Source organism: Mesoplodon mirus (assembly GCF_964341445.2).
Source record: "Mesoplodon mirus genome assembly, chromosome: 4".
Classification (NCBI taxonomy): Eukaryota; Metazoa; Chordata; class Mammalia; order Artiodactyla; family Ziphiidae; genus Mesoplodon; species Mesoplodon mirus.
In genome coordinates, this window is record NC_138979.1 from 53,097,018 (window position 1) to 53,113,557 (window position 16,540).

General features: G+C 41.0%; 1 protein-coding gene across 3 annotated transcripts in view; it reads left to right on the forward strand.

The window, feature by feature from the left end:
- TLN2 (talin 2) overlaps positions 1-16,540 on the forward strand; it is a 451,691-nt gene that overhangs the window by 322,346 nt on the left and 112,805 nt on the right. For all 3 annotated transcript variants that reach the window (XM_082618383.1, XM_082618385.1, XM_082618384.1), the window contains exons 26-28: positions 2,047-2,181; positions 4,119-4,247; positions 6,438-6,540. In XM_082618383.1, coding sequence (XP_082474509.1) covers positions 2,047-2,181; positions 4,119-4,247; positions 6,438-6,540 — 367 coding nt within the window. The remainder of the gene's footprint in view (positions 1-2,046; positions 2,182-4,118; positions 4,248-6,437; positions 6,541-16,540) is intronic.

Genomic DNA, 16,540 nt, shown 5'->3' on the forward strand with positions numbered 1-16,540 from the left:
ACACAATCATAAATACAAACACTAACTCAGGCACTTGGATTACAAGGCAATCAAATGGTTTTTATCCTTCAATTTGTTAATATGATGTATCACATTGATTGATTTGCATATATTGAAGAATCCTTGTATTCCTGAGCTAAACCCCATTTGATCATGGTGTATGATCCTTTTAATGTGCTGTTGGATTCTGTTTGCTAGTATTTTGTTGAAGATTTTTGCATCAAGATTTTTGTTCATCAGTGATATTGGCCTGTAGTTTTCTTTCATTGTGACGTCTTTGTCTGGTTTTGGAGTCAGGGTGATGGTGGCCTCATAGAATGAGTTTGGGAGTGTTCCTCCCTCTACTGTATTTTGGAAGAGTTTGAGAAGGATAGGTGTTAGCTCTTCTTTAAATGTTTGATAGAATTCGCCTGTGAAGCCATCTGGCCCTGGGCTTTCGTTTGTTGGAAGATTTTTAATCACAGTTTCAATTTCAGTGCTTGTGATTGGTCTTTTCATATTTTCTCTTTCTTTCTGGTTCAGTCTTGTGCTATTCTAAAAATTTGTCCATTTCTTCCAGGTTGTCCATTTTATTGGCATTAGTTGCTTGTAATAGTCTCATGATCTTTTGTATTTCTGCAGTGTCAGTTGTTACTTCTCCTTTTTCATCTCTAATTCTGTTTATTCGAGTCTTCTTCCTTTTTTTCCTGTTGAGTCTGATTAATGGTTTATTAATTTTGTTTATCTTCTCAAAGAACCAGCTTTTAGTTTTATTGATCTTTGCAATTGTTTCCTTCATTTCTTTTTCATTTATTTCTGATCTGATCTTTATGATTTCTTTCTTTCTGCTAACTTTGGGGATTTTTGTTCTTCTTTCTCCAATTGCTTTAGGTGTAAGGTTAGGTTGTTTATTTGAGATTTTTCTTGTTTCTTGAGGTAGGACTGTATTGCTATAAACTTCCCTCTTAGAACTGCTTTTGCTGCATCCCATAGGTTTTGGATAGTCGTGTTTTCATTGTCATTTGTTTCTAGGTATTTCTTGATTTCCTCTTTGATTTCTTCAGTGATCTTTTGGTTGTTTAGTAGTGTATTGTTTAGCCTCCATGTGTTTGTATTTTTTACAGTTTTTCTCTTGTAATTGATATCTAGTCTCATAGCATTGTGGTCGGAAGAGATGCTTGATAGGATTTCAGTTTTCCTAAATTTACCAAGGCTTGATTTGTGACCCAAGATGTGATCTATCCTGGAGAATGTTCCATGTGCACTTGAGAAGAGAGTGTATTCTGTTGTTTTTGGATGGAATGTCCTATAAATATCAATGACGTCCATGTGGTCTAATGTGTCATTTAAAACTTGCATTTCCTTATTTATTTTCTGTTTGGATGATCTGTCCATTGGTGTAAGTGGGGTGTTAAAGTCACCTACTGTTATTGTGTTACTGTCAGTTTCCCCTTTTATGGCTGTTAGCATTTGCCTTATGTATTGAGGTGCTCCTATGTTGGGTGCATAGATATTTACAATTGTTATATCTTCTTCTGGGATTGATCCCTTGATCATTATGTAGTGTCCTTCCTTGTCTCTTTTAATAGTCTTTATTTTAAAGTCTATTTTGTCTGATATGAGTATTGCTACTCCAGCTTTCTTTTGATTTCCATTTGCATGGAATATCTTTTTCCAACCCCTCACTTTCAGTCTATATGTGTCCCTACGTCTGAAGTGTGTCTCTTGTAGACAACATGTATATGTGTCTACAACCCCTCACTTTCAGTCTATATGTGTCCCTACGTCTGAAGTGTGTCTCTTGTAGACAACATGTATATGTGTCTTGTTTCTGTATCCATTCAGCCAGTCTGAAGACACATACTTTCTGTTTCAAACATTCCTAGAATGTACTGCCCTAGAGTATCTGATTTCAGTTGGCAATTATGAGGGGAAACTAGATGGTTTTAATATTCCTTGTTTTAGGGCAAAGTAAGTTCTGGCTGATAAGGCGGCATTGCTGCTTGGGTCTCTACTCTGACTCTTGCTGCCCAGGAGCTGTCTTACTTTCAGCTTTTCTCTCCACAGCCTGGAAGCAAGATGGTGTCCTCTGCTAAAGCCGCAGTGCCCACTGTCAGTGACCAGGCTGCAGCCATGCAGCTGAGCCAGTGTGCCAAGAACCTTGCCACCAGCTTGGCAGAGCTACGTACCGCCTCGCAGAAGGCAAGTGGACCCTTGTCACGGAAGTTAGCTTGTCAGGAGTGGAGCTTTTAATTCCTTACTATTGGTGTGACTTGGGTGCTCCCCGGGGCCTGAACACTGCCTGGCATATTTCTTGGTGCAGTTGTCCATTTCATCTGCTTGACCACTAAATATGCTCGTGTGGATTGGCTTTTGCCCCTTTTAGCCGCTATCTCCTCAACTTAGTTATCACTTTCTGGTTACAGATGACTTTGGTTAAACTATGCTAAGTTGCATACTTCCCCTCCTCCCCTGCCCTGGGACAAGCAATGATCTATTTCTCATAGTCTTAGGGGAGACCGGTCATCAGTTTCTTGGTGCCAGGTAAACTGTGGGCATAGCAAGTGATCATATCTTCCAGGTGTTATCTTGTGAACTTAATAACATTATTTAGGCAGCAAATCTATTTTGGAGGATCCTCTATATTATCTTTGCCCTGAAAGCTTTCCACCTCTTAAATGGGAGCATTCACCTTAACAAGATCCTCAATAGAACAGAATTGGGGATTAATGCATTTCTGTCTCTGGGATGTGTTAATTACCAAAGGGCCTTATTACTGTACTGTTTGATGTGGCATTAGCATGAAGTTCTAGCATGAATTCATTTTTCCTCATTGTAACAATCCTTTTATAGAAACAGGCAGCCTCATATATGAGCAAGGGAAGAAGGTTAGAAGCTGATTTGAATTTGTAATCTAAACAGTGCACTACATCAGCAAAGAAAAATATCTAGAGTTTTAGGTTATATCTAATAAAAAAGTTATTTTGAGCTCTCTTTCTCAAAGAGAGGTCCAGGGACCATCTGCACTGGAATCACATGGGGGCATTTAGGATGCAGGTCCCTGGGCCTCACCTCTGAGCACCCCAGTCAGAATCTCTGGTCATACAGCCCAAATGTCTGCATTTTAACAAGTTTCCTCAGTGACTGAATGACACACCCACCTCCAACAACTGCTTTGGAGCAGTGAGCCCCAAAGTGGGGCTCAGGCAACACTGTGCACTGGGTTCAGGAAGACTCTGTGAGAGCTTTTTATGATTTTAGTATATAGTGTAAGGGTTAAGAATACAGGCTTTAAAATCAGACCACCTGCATTCAAATTCTCGCCTTGCCATTGACTAATTTTGTGACCTGGGCAAGTTAATTAACCTCTCTTTGCCTCAGTATTGTCACCTAGTAATACTCACACACAGAAATCAATCAAATAGTGTGTACTCCTGCTGTTGTTACTATTATCTAAAAAAGAAAGAAGTTAAGAAACACCAGTATTTAATATACTTATATGTGTATAATTTACTAACATTTACATGTATAATTTATTAACATGCATGTTGGGGGTGTGTGATCAAAGCATTTGGAGACCACTGTTCTAGATGATCACAAAAATGAAGCAGTTTTCTTAAAAGTTTTTATTAAGGAAAAAAAATGTTTCATAGCCTTCAGTATGGAACAATAATGGTTTACAATCTAGAAATTTGTAAAGAGATTCAGTAAGGTTGACACAGACTTGTCTGTAGAGTCCAGGGTTCATTTGTTTATTCGTTCCTTCATCCGCCCCATGCTTCCCAAGTTTTTGTGTGCACACATACTGTGCTAGGTGCCCCATGTCTAGAACCCAGACACAGTGAATAAGGATCCTCTTAGTTTGAGAGGTAATGTATTTCAGATATAAACAGCTTCAAGGAAAATTTAAGTATATCCAGTTATGAGACACACATAATTGATTATTTAGGGAACTTAGGACTGAGGTCCTGATTGAGCATGATTTTGTGCTCTCAGGAAATGCTTATTACCCTTGCTTCCTATTGCTAGATTTGGAGAGTCATTGGTTGTATCCAGAAAGGCATTTCACATGTTGCAAGGTACTGGGGATGCTTTTCCCGAGCAGACTGTTGTGCACATATTCCCAACTCTGTTGACAGGCCCATGAAGCCTGTGGTCCCATGGAAATCGATTCAGCACTGAGCACTGTGCAGACCCTGAAGAGTGAACTGCAGGATGCCAAGATGGCTGCCGTGGAGAGTCAGCTGAAGCCACTCCCAGGGGAGACGGTAGGAGATGTTGGTGGCAGCTGGGGTCTGGGACTCTACCTCTGTTAGGATGTCAAGACACTTTTAGAGTTGGGGGGGAGGGGTGGTCAGTGTGTCTCAGTTTCAAGTGTTTTTAATGCAAAGCCCTAGAATAGCCACATTTCTCTAGAACAGTGTTATGATAAAGATGGCCCTGAGGGGCCCTGTGGTGATGGGCCTGTGTGTACCTGCCTGGGGTGTGGCTGGGGATGACCAGGCATCAGTTCCTATTCATCCCTCTTTTCCATAATCAAGACCTGCTGGCGTTAGAGGCCAGTGTTCTAATCCTGCAGGCTTTTTCTGAAAAGAATGCCCAGTGCAGCTGGAGGAGCTATGTTTAGACCTAGGAGTTCTGGCTTCTTGGTCCAGGTTGTGTCATCCACTAGCTGTAGGCAAGTCCCAATCCCCTCTATGTCTAAAGTATTTTATCTACGAAGTGGGTGGCAATTAAGTTATAAAGATAAACACAGAATATATTTTCAACAGTCATGTTTAAAAAAAAAAATTTCCATAGTGCAAGGCACTGGGGTGGGCAGTGGCAAAGCACTTTACTCTAGTAAAGCCACAACAGCAAGTGGAATGTTGGCTCCAGAAATCTAATTTGATCACGTTATGATACCTCCTGATGCCTGTGCCAGGGTTTTCTTGGCTAAAATTTTACCAGTCATCCTCATTTGTATGTACCTCCATTCCCTCACTCCTGAACATTACTAATAAAATAGCTTCATTTATTAAGCACCTGTTATGCAGTGTGTACACACACAGTCAGCCTAGTTTATCCTGATAGTAACCTAATGAACAAGTGTTGTTCACCCCATTTTACAGCTGAAAAAAAGAGGTGCCCTGTTCTACTCAATGTTACCTGGCAGTTAGCATCAGAACCACGGGTTGAGCCCAGATCTATAGGACTCCAAAACCCATGCCTTGATTTTTCACACTGAGAACTTTTACTCTTAACTACTGCTGCTCTTTGGATAAAAACTAAAAACTTTTAGAGTATAAAAGGACTACCAGAGCATCTAATTTACCATTGAACAATGCCTGGTACATAGGAAGCATTCGGAAAATATTTGTGAAATCAAGCTACCCCTAATTGTAAAAACAGGAAACTCAGGAAATCACTTAACTAAGGTGCCCCGGCTAAAGAGAAAGTCAGTATTGGCTCCTGGGCCAGCAGCTTTGCAAAGTGGTCCAGGTATCCCTTTGCAGACTTCTGTGCTCCAGGAGCCCATGACACATATTCTGCCTTCACATGAAACAACCGGTCAGTTAGAATGCAAGAAACATCATGTAATTTTTAAAGACATTGTTTGCCCTAAACAAATGTGTGTACTGTGTTACACTGTTGGCTACAGTGGACCAGGCTCTGTTTTTTACTTGAAGGAAATGCCTCTCTTAGAAAACATGTTGTGGGGTTAAAACTGCATACATTTCCTGATGCTTTTCTGAACTCTCGCAGCACGCCCGGAAGTTCTCTTCCAAAATGTTGTCCTCATCTAGTAATTGAATAATTACCCTTACCCTAGGCCTTTATTGACTTTATTCTCTGAATTATTTATTCCGTTGACAAAGCAAGATGACGTGCTCGTCATGGGAAGCAAGCTCTTTGCCCGTTTCCATAATCTCATTTACCATCCCAAACCTCTATTCCTATTGCATTTCCTTCTGGTTAGAACTCCGCAAAGTATAATGATCAAATTGAACAATGTTAATGGTCCCACGTGCCAGGAAGGTGGAACAGCTGGATGTCTGCTCACTTCCTGCCAAGGTATAATTAATTCTCACTAAGGATTTGTTGCAGACTTTCTGAATTAGCTTCTGAAAGCATAATACTAATAGCTACCATTTGTTGAGTACCTACATTAATTCTCTGAAAACCTTCTGAGCTAGGTACTGTGATCTCAGGACACAGAGACTTGGAGAGTTCAGTGACTTACCCCCAATCTCTCACAGCTAGCAAGTGGGGGAAGGAAGCAGAAGGCAGGGTGTGAACTCCTTTGTGTATCCTGAAGCCTGGGTTCTTTCCCCTCTATCTTCTTCTACTCAGTGCCATTGGTGTATTAGGTGGGAAAGAGTTGAGGCCCAGAGTTTGATCTGCATTATTTTGGGGCTAAGACTTTAGTGGATGATTTGCCTCTTCTAAGCTGTCTTCCTCCTTGAATATTCTTACAGCTGGAAAAATGTGCTCAGGACCTGGGAAGTACATCTAAAGCAGTGGGCTCCTCCATGGCGCAGCTCCTGACCTGTGCTGCTCAAGGCAATGAGCACTACACAGGTGAGACTCACACCCTTCGTGATGCCCTGAGGCCAGGTACAGACCACTGGGCTGGTGCGGGGAGTTTGTTGATTTGACAATGAACCTGACTTTTTTATTTCAGCAGTTCAACAAACATTTTTCAAGCACTTTCAACATGCTTGTTACTGGGCTTGATGCTAAGCATACAAAGACTGATCAAATATGATTCCCCCAAACTATTTGAGTCACCCCATTAGACTATAAGCAGATGGTAATTATAGACCTCTGCAACTGTGTATGTCTCTTGAAATCCCACTAAAGGAGAGAAAGAAAGAAAAAGTCAAAGAAAATGAGAGAGAAGAAAACAAGTAAGATCTCAAGGAAGTTGTCGAAGATGGAAGGAGACAGAAGAGTGGTAACTGAGAGACCCCAATAAATAAAAACCTAAAGGTGTCCAGGGATAGGGAAGCCAACAAGAAGCAAGCTGATTGGTGCTGCAAAACTCTGGGAGGGTTTGAGCCCTGGAGACACCAGGTACCCCTGAACCAGGAGTACTGTATAAGGAACAGAATGTATAAGGAAAAATACCTGGTGATACAAAAAAAAAAAAAAAAAAAAAGAATGTTATCATAGTAGGAAGTCTGTTTCTATCTAAAATGGAGACATCAAGAAGTTTCAGTATTAGCCCATTACTTGAAAATGAGAACTACATCAGACTTCCCTGGTGGTGCAGTGGTTAAGAATCCACCTGCCAGTGCAGGGGACACAGGTTCGAGCCCTGGTCCACGAAGATCCCACATGCCACGAAACAACTAAACCCATGCGCCACAACTACTGAGCCTGCGCTCTAGAGCCTGTGAGCCACAACTACTGAGCCCACGAGCTGCAACTACTGAAGCCCGCGTGCCTAGAGCCTGTGCTCTGTGACAAAGAGAAGCCACCGCAATGAGAAGCCCATGCACCACAACAAAGAGTAGCCCCTGCTCGCTGCAACTAGAGAAAAGCCCGCATGCAGCAACGAAGACCCAACACAGCCATAAATAAATAATTAAATAAATCCATCCATCCATCCATCCATCAGTCCATCAGAAGAAACCTTAAAGAACTGAGTGGCTCTATAAGTAGGAATCAGGTGAAGAGGAGATGGATTGTTACTTTTGTTATATAGTAGTATGGCTTGAATTTTTTTTTTTTTTTTGAAATATACATTACTATTAAAGAATAATATACATCCAGAGGAGAGCATAAGTCCTAAATGTATATCTTCATGAGTTATCCCAAATTGAATGCACCTGAAAAACCCCCACCAACATCAAGTAATGAGCATTTTTGGTATCCCAGGGGAATTGCTGGGCCATAGGCTATGCGGCCACTCAGCTACAGTCCTTCCTGCGGTATCTGAAATTTCCACTTGTTCTACATCCTGGTCACCACATCTGCTTTGTCAATATTAGCCATTCTGTTGAGTGTGTAGTAGAATCACATTATGGTTTTAGTTTGCATGTCCCTGAGGAGCAATGCAGTTGAGGATATTTTCAGTTTATCAACCATTTGGATACCTTCTTTTGTGAAGCATCTCTTCATGTCTTTTGCCCATTTTTTAAAAATATAAGTTTTCTGCCTTTTCCTTATTTATTTGCAGGAGTTGTCACATATACATGTATTTCTTGTATCTTGTGGCTTGCCTTTTCACTGTTTTAAAGGTGTTTCTTGATAAACAGAACTTAAATTTTAATATAGTCCAATGTACACTTCTCCTTTATGGGTAGTGCTTTTTGTGTCCGATTTAAAAATTTTGCTCCTCCAAGTCATGAAGATATTCTCCTCTGTTATAGTCTAAAGGCTTTGTTGTTTTATTTCCATATTTAGAACTACGATCCACCTGGAATTGAGTTTTATATGTGGGCAAACAGGGTCCTAGTGTAGTTGTTTTTGCACCAGGGCATCCAACCATTTGACCCAGCACCACTTTCTGAAGCGACCCTCCTTTCCCCAGTGGTCTTGAGGGCAATTTCCTTATAAATTAAGGGCATAAATGTGAGTCAATTTCTGAACTTTTGCTTCTTTTTCATTGCTTTACTTGCCTGATCTTACCTTAGTACCATACTTTCCTAATCATTGCAGTTTTATACTAACTGTTAATATCTGATAATGTCAGTCCTCTGACTTTGTTATTCTTCCTCAAGTTAGTGCTGACTTTCCTTGACCCTTTGTATTTCCACATCTATTTTAGAATCAGCCTGTCAATTTGTACCCTCCCCCCCAAAAAAACCCTTTCGCTTGTTTTTTTATTTGTTTGTTTCTTTGATCGGGGCTACCTGAATCTGGGGATAATTGAAATCTTTACATTACTGAGTCTTCTAATCTGTGAATGTGGTATATCTCTACATTTATTTAGTTTTCCTTTCTCTCAATACTGTTTTATAGTTTTTTGCATAGAAGTTTTTGTTTTCATTATAGTGTGCATCATAAATCTTGTCCCATCCTTTTACTTTCAGTTTTTCTCTATGCTTATATTTAATGCATGTGTATGCATGCATACCTATGCGTATCATGTAGTTGTTCTTTCAGAGGGGGGAGGAGTTGTTTGTTGGTGTGACAGTATTTTCCGTTCAATTGGAGTATTTGGTCTGCTTATATATAATGTAATTACTGATATATTGAGGTTTAAATTTGTCATCTTACTATTTCTTTTCTATATGTCCTACCTATCCTAGGTTCCTTTTTCTCTCCTTTCTTGCCTTCTTTCAGATTTATATGTGCTTTTTAAAATCTATTTCTCTTCCCTTGATTGGTTTATTAGTTGTACATTCACTGCCTTTTTTTTTTTTCTGTACGCGGGCCTCTCACTGTTGTGGCCTCTCCCGTTGCAGAGCACAGGCTCCGGGCGCTCAGGCTCAGCGGCCATGGCTCACGGGCCCAGCCGCTCCGCGGCATGTGGGATCTTCCCAGACCAGGGCACGAACCCGTGTCCCCTGCATCAGCAGGTGGACTCTCAACCACTGCACCACCAGGGAAGCCCCTCACTGCCTATTCTTGAACAATTTTTTGAAAGTATAATATAAGTTAGTATGTTTACCTCTTCCTGGACAGTGCAAGAATCTTGGGACACTTAACTTCATTTACCTTTCTTTGTTGAGTGCTTTAATTCTACATATATTTAACCTCCTCAGTACTGCCTCAAAGTTGTTTCATAGTCAGTATTGATTAAATGCTCCTCCATATTGACCTTTCCATTGCTGTTCATTCCTTTCTGCATCGCAATGTGCTTCCACCTGGGATTATTTCGTCTGCCTAAAGAACTCCCTGCATTAATTCCTTTAGTGTGAGTCTGCAGTGACCAATTCTTTCAGTTGTTGTTTGTTTAAAAATGCCTTTGTTTAGCCTTTATTTTTGGTAGATAATTTTACGTATTGTAAAATTTTAGGTTGGCAGTTATTTTCTTCCAGCATTTGAAGATGTTATTCCGTTGTCAGCATTTGAAGATGTTATTCCGTTGTCTTCTGGCTTCCTTTATTTCTGTTGTGAAGTCAGCTGTCACTTTACTCTTCCACAGGTAATGTGGTTTTAGTTTTCCCCTCTACTACTCATTTTTTGAATTTTCTCAGTCTTTGATTTTCAAGCACTGTGCCTAGAGGAGTTTTGTTTTGTGTCGTTTTGCCTATTTATCCCACTTTGGGTTTTAGTACTCCTTAAAGATGGGATTTGCTGTCTTAGATCAGTTTTGGAAAACTCAACCACTATATCTTCAAATGTTGCTTCTGTCCCATTTTTTTCTCTCCTCTTTGTACACTCCAGCTACCCCCTATGTTAGATATTTTCACTGTTTTGTGTGTCTCCTATGCTCTTTTCTATATTGGCCATAATTTTTCTTCTCCATGCTTTATTCTGTGTGGTTTTCTTTTGGATTTATCTGTAGCTCACTATTCCTCCTAACTTCAAACTCTTCTATTGAGTTTTTAATTTTAAATGTCATATTTTTCAGTTTTATTATAACCTTTTGATGGCTTTCTTGTACTTTCCGTTTCTCTGCTGAAATTCTCTATCTTGTCATCTAATTTCTTCAACATAGTTTTTACATTTACTTAAAGTCCAGGTTCAGTAACTCCAATGTCAGGATCACCTACGGGCGTCTTGTTATCTGTTTTGTCTTCTGTTTTGTTTTTTTTTTTTCTCTCTTCTTGGTTTTCAACCATTGACCTTATCTCCTGATGTTTCTGAATTTTTTTTAATTTAATGCTAATCATTGGTATGTACATTGTGAGGCTCTAGATTGTGTTTTCTTCCGTACAGAGTTCTTAATCTTTTATTTTAGCAGGTGGTTAAAAAAAGAGAAGATCACCATAATACGAGCGGAACCGAACTGATTGGATATTGCGAAGTCCATTTCCAGTTTACCTTGTAGGGTGTAGCCTTTTGTGCCTCCTGTCTAAACATCTGTGATGTTTATGGGGGCCATTCTGATTGTTGAGCTCAGAACTATGCTTCTTTTATCTTCCCATCCCCATGCAACTTCAGAAAGTTTTGCTCAGCCTCTCAGTTTCTGGGCAACAGTTTACAAATTAGAAAATGCCTTGAGTGGGGGAAAGCAGTGTTGTACTCACTTCTCTGTACTTTCTTTCTCTTCCAAGGTCTTGGCTTTCGTTACCTTGGTTCCTTGGTATCTCTCCAGTGCCTTCAAGCAGATGTTTTGTCTATATTTTTCCAGAGTTTCTAGTTGTTTCTCTGAGGGGGAGGGTTCATCTGCAATAAGTTATTCTTTCCATCACTATAAGGAAAACCCTCTTTGGTTCTTCAAAAACTGTGTATATTTATTACTTTGAAAATAAGAGCACAATAGGAGCGCAAAAAGAGTTATCACGGCATAGTGTAATATAGTACCTGCAACAGTAAGAATGTACAATTCTGTCCTCTTGAGAGGGTGAGGGAACGTTCCAAAGCAGAATTGACACCTGATCGGGGTTTTAAGGATTATTACGACTCACTTAGCATTCAAGGAGAAAGAAAAGTGTATGTAAATTCTTAAAAGCTTAGGGCATATGAGAGATGTAGTTTCAAGAATTTCTACACATTCCTGAAATCTTGCCAGATTTTGTGTAGATGATGAAATGAATTTTTAATGAAGGAAAGACTGCTTTACAGGTTGCGTCATCCAATACTGATAACATCCAGGATGACAGACTGTCTAGTTGATGTCTGAAGAACAGCCTAGAAGTATCCCCATTTCATTTTGGCAGGCGCCAACTAGGTGGTGGTGGACTTGGGAATAGCATATGTGAAGTCCCAAAGGCAGGAGAAGAAGGCTGATGAAATGAAGTGAGAAGGATCCAAGTAAAAGGCAAGGAGGTAGGGAGTAAGAAGATAAGGCTGGGAAGGTCAGCTGGGGTCAGATCGTAAAAGGCCTCATAAGCCAATTTAAATAAATTGAAATTGAAGCTCAGAGCATGTGAAAATACTGAAGAATTTGCGTCTGTGGACACAGTCTCGATTACCCTTAACGCACTTTGCCCTTCTTTTCATGCGCTGATAAATTGGAGGGAAACAAAGTTGGAGGCAGGGAGACCAGTGAGAAGGCTGTTGCATTCATCCAGATAAGAGTTGTTAGTGGCCTATAGTGGAGATGAAGGATGGATTAAAGAAAAAGAGACCTCACGGTTGTTGGTGATGGATTAGAAGTTGGTAGGAATGGGAATAGGGAAAGCAACACGGACAGCTCTAAGTTTAGCCTGATAGCTGAACGAAGAGTTGTATGAATCACTGTGATGGAGACACAGGGTCATTGGCAGGCATGTTGAGGGCTGGAGTTTAGGGATGCCAGGTTCAACTTTATTATTATTATTATTATTATTATTTTGGCTGCCCTGGGTCTTTGTTGCGGCACACGTGCTTTTCGTTGCGGCACGTGGGCTCGGTAGTTGCAACTCATGGGCTTAGTTGCAACTCATGGGCTTAGTTGCCCCACAGCATGCGGGTCTTAGTTCCCTGAACAGGGATCAAACCCACATCCCGTGCATTGGAAGGCAGATTCTTAACCACTGGACCACCAAGGAAGTCCCAGGTTCAACTTTAAATGGATTCAATTTGAAATCCCTGCAGGATATCCACAGAGAGGTGCCCATTAGGCAGCTGGATATTTACCTCTAGAACTCAGTAGAGAAGTCTGGGCTGGAGATAAATATTTCTAAATGTTTAATAAAATGATAATGATTGAAACCATGGGGGTAGCTAAGTTTGCATAAGGGAGAGTGGTAGAGTGAGAACAATTTTATCAAATATAACCCTGTGGAACCCAAGTATTCCAGGAGAAGGCTGAGCGTTAGAAATCCTTGAAAGAAACGAGAACATGCAGCCTTGGAGAGACCATGGAAACCAGGAGAGAGGGATGTCTCTCGACTCAGAGAGTTAATTGCTGCCTGGAAAGACACTGCAGAGAGGGACTTAAGAAGCATCCACTGGCTTAAGGAAAAACGAGGTCACTGCTCTCCCTGTTGAAGGCAATTACAGGAAAGTTGAAGAATGGATGGGAAGCAGGGAGAGAGCACAAGTGTGGACAGCTTCTCCCTCGGTGTCAGTTCCCTCCTCCATACCTAAGATGTGTGGGATACTCAGAAGTTAACACATGAGCTGCCACTGGACTAGGTTCTAATGCAGATGTGGTTTTATTTGGCCAATACAGTGTTCAAAATGCATTTCTTCTTGGCTGAGTACAGTTACATAGAACCCTTTCCAGATCCTTTGGGACAGATTAAAAAATCTTGCATACTTGGTTTTTACCTTGTGAGCTTGATACGTGGTCTAATGCTGTCTACACACAATCTACGTGAATTCTGATCAGGAGTAATCACTATTACAAAGAATTCCCCTGTATTTCATATGACTAACGTGTCTCCTTAAGACTGTTGCTGAATATAATTTGAGATCTAGACGGCAGGAATACTGTGAACGTCATCTGTGTCTTCCAAGGATTGTGGTTATTGAAGCAGGGAGTCTGCTTCAGTGTTTCCCACTGGCAGTTCTGGGGGGTGTTGCACCCTTGACTACAGGAACAATTTTTGGGGGGAGGGTGGTGATTGCTCGGAGATATGACTGATGATTCTCATCATTACCATTGAGAATATTGCTGTGAATTGAGCCACGTACAGCCTTGGATGTTCATTTTCATCCTTTTGTTGGTGTGGCTTCCACTTTGCGGGAAACCTAATCCCTCCTGTACACTAATGATGAAAAATCTGAAAGTGAAATCAAGAAAACACTCCCATTTACCATTGCAACAAAAAGAATAAAATATCTAGGAATAAACCTACCTAAGGAGACAAAAGACCTGTATGCAGAAAACTATAAGACACTGATGAAAGAAATTAAAGATGATACAAATAGCTGGAGAGATATACCATGTTCCTGGATTGGAAGAATCAACATTGTAAAAATGACTCTACTACCCAAAGCAATCTACAGGTTCAATGCAATCCCTATCAAACTACCACTGGCATTTTTCACAGAACTAGAACAAAAAATTTCACAATTTGTCTGGAAACACAAAAGACCCCTAATAGCCAAAGCAATCTTGAGAACAAAGAGGATTCTTGATGTGCCTTGAGATTTCATAGTGAGTCCTCAGCAGAAAACGTGGGGTGGATATACCTCGGCTTTTGGAATTCCGCTTTTCTGGTTTCTGCCTTTTGGAAAAATTGTCTATAAAAGGCTTTTCAGTAAATAATTTTTTCACGAACATGACTTTTCTAGTTGCGTATGATAAATGTTTTATTCTTCCAAAATAATACAACTCAAATAGAAAGAGATTCAAGAGTCCACGTGGTAACGAGGAAGGCAAGAGGGAGAGGTCTAGAAATCACAGCCTAGAATTTTCAATGGTCACAGCTGTGATCTCAGCCTCTCCTATAACCTGTGGGAAACTGAGACCCAGAGGGAAAAGGCAGCAGCAGTTTAGTCCACACAGCTTGTCAGCAGCAGAGCTGGATGAGGTCTTAGCCACACCTGGTGGGTGCCCTTCTGAGCAAGGATGCCCTTCCACCCCGTGCCAAAAGCTTCAGCATAATGTGAATCAGGAGATTAGGTTTGACATAAACACACTACCATGTATAAAATAGATAGCTAGTGGGAACCTGCTGTACAGCACAGGGAGCTCAGCTCAGTGCTGTGTGATGACCTAGATGGGTGCGATACAGGGGGTGGGGGGAGGCCCAAGAGGGAGGGGATAGAGATGATTCACTTTGTGGTACAGCAGAAACTAACACAACATTGTAAAGCAATTATACTCCAGTAAAAAACAAACAATAAAACCCTCCTTGATGTCTCCAAAAAAAAAAAAAAAAAAAAAGTGCAGTGACTCTTCTCTTTGGCTTTTTACTCTCCTTCACCTTGGCTTTACTTTATGCTTTCTCCTCTGCCATATAAAACACTTTGTTTAAAATGTGTTCATTCCACATGCTGCACTCAGAAGTGCCATGTGATAAATGGTAGATTGGCAGCTTTGTAATTTGCCTTGATTAGATTGTAGAGTTATGTGACTTCCTAAATATCTACAGATGAGCCAGTCTACAACGCTGGGAAGTTGTTTTATGGATCCCCAGGGCCTTTTGTGTTCTTTCTTGTATTTCGGTGCCTCGTCCCTAGTAAAGAGAGGACCACCTGCTGTGTCTGTGCCCACTCGGCTGAAGCAGCGGCGGTAAAGACCACGCTCAGGGGTGCCTAGAGACCATCCAGCCGAAGGCTTTAGATATAGTCACCTGAAAGTGTAGTGAGAGAGCAAGTCATCTGTGAATTTTTCAAGCGGATGTTGTATGTTCTAACAAGAATCCCTTGTAGTTCTCTATCCCAAAGAACACTGTGCAGAGTCTGACCCCGAAGTTAAGAAACTAACCTCAGATCTAGAGGTGTGTCAATGGACAAGATGCTTCTCAGCTCTGGGCCTCATCTGAAATGGTTCGATGAGATGAGCTTTGAGGCTGGCTCTTCTGCGGTTCCCCAGGTTCTAGGAGCCTTTTGTAACGTGCCTTGGCATTTCCAGTCTCCTTCTTTTTCTTGGGTGCACCAAGCACTAGGTACCATGTAGGAAGGTGCCTCTTCTTTCTATGGGAGGTGGCGCTGTAGTTTTTAAGGACTAGTTTATATTCATAGTTTATCTCCGAATCCCATCATCTTTAGAAGTGAATTCAAAGATGAGCAGGCACTTCGCAAAAGAGGATGTCCAAACAGCCACTGAGTGTATGAAAAAGTGCTCAACATCGTTGCTCACTAAGGATATAAGAATTAAACCTCAGTGAGGGACTTCCCTGGCGGTCCAGCGGTTAAGACTCCACACTTCCACTACAGGGGGCATGGTTTTAATCCCTGGTCGGGGAACTAAGATTCCCGCATGCTATACACCCACCAGAACTGGATAAAATAAAAAATCTAACACTAGTAAGTTTAGGCCAGGATGAAGAGCAACTGTAACTCTCATATAGTGCTGGCGGAATGTATAATGGCAAAACCATTTTGAAGAAGTGTGGTAGTGTCCTCCAAAGCTAAATATACACTTACTCTATGACCCAGTAATTCAGCTCCTAGATTTAAATCCAAGAGAATCAATTCCATATGTCTGCCTAAACACAGGGATGAGAACTTTTCCTGTAGCTTTATTCATAATAGTTCACACAGGAAACAATCCCCAAATGTCCAGCAACAGAAGAATGGACAAGCAGATGTTGCTGTGTTCCTATAATGGAATATGGCACAGCAAGAAAAAGCAATGTACTGCTATGTGTAACAGCATGGGTGAATCTCACAGCATTATGGTCAGAGAAAGAAACCAGACACAAAAGAATACATACAGTGTGGTTCCATCAACACGTAGTTTAAGAACAGGTAAAAGTAGTCTAAGGTGATAAAAGCTAGAATAGGGATTACTTCCAGTGTGAGAGGATACTGACTGGGAAAGGACACAGGTGATGGAAATGTTCCGTCTCCATATGGATGGCAGATACGTGGGTATACACATTGGTACAGATTCAGTGAGCAGCCCAGGGAGACTCGTTCA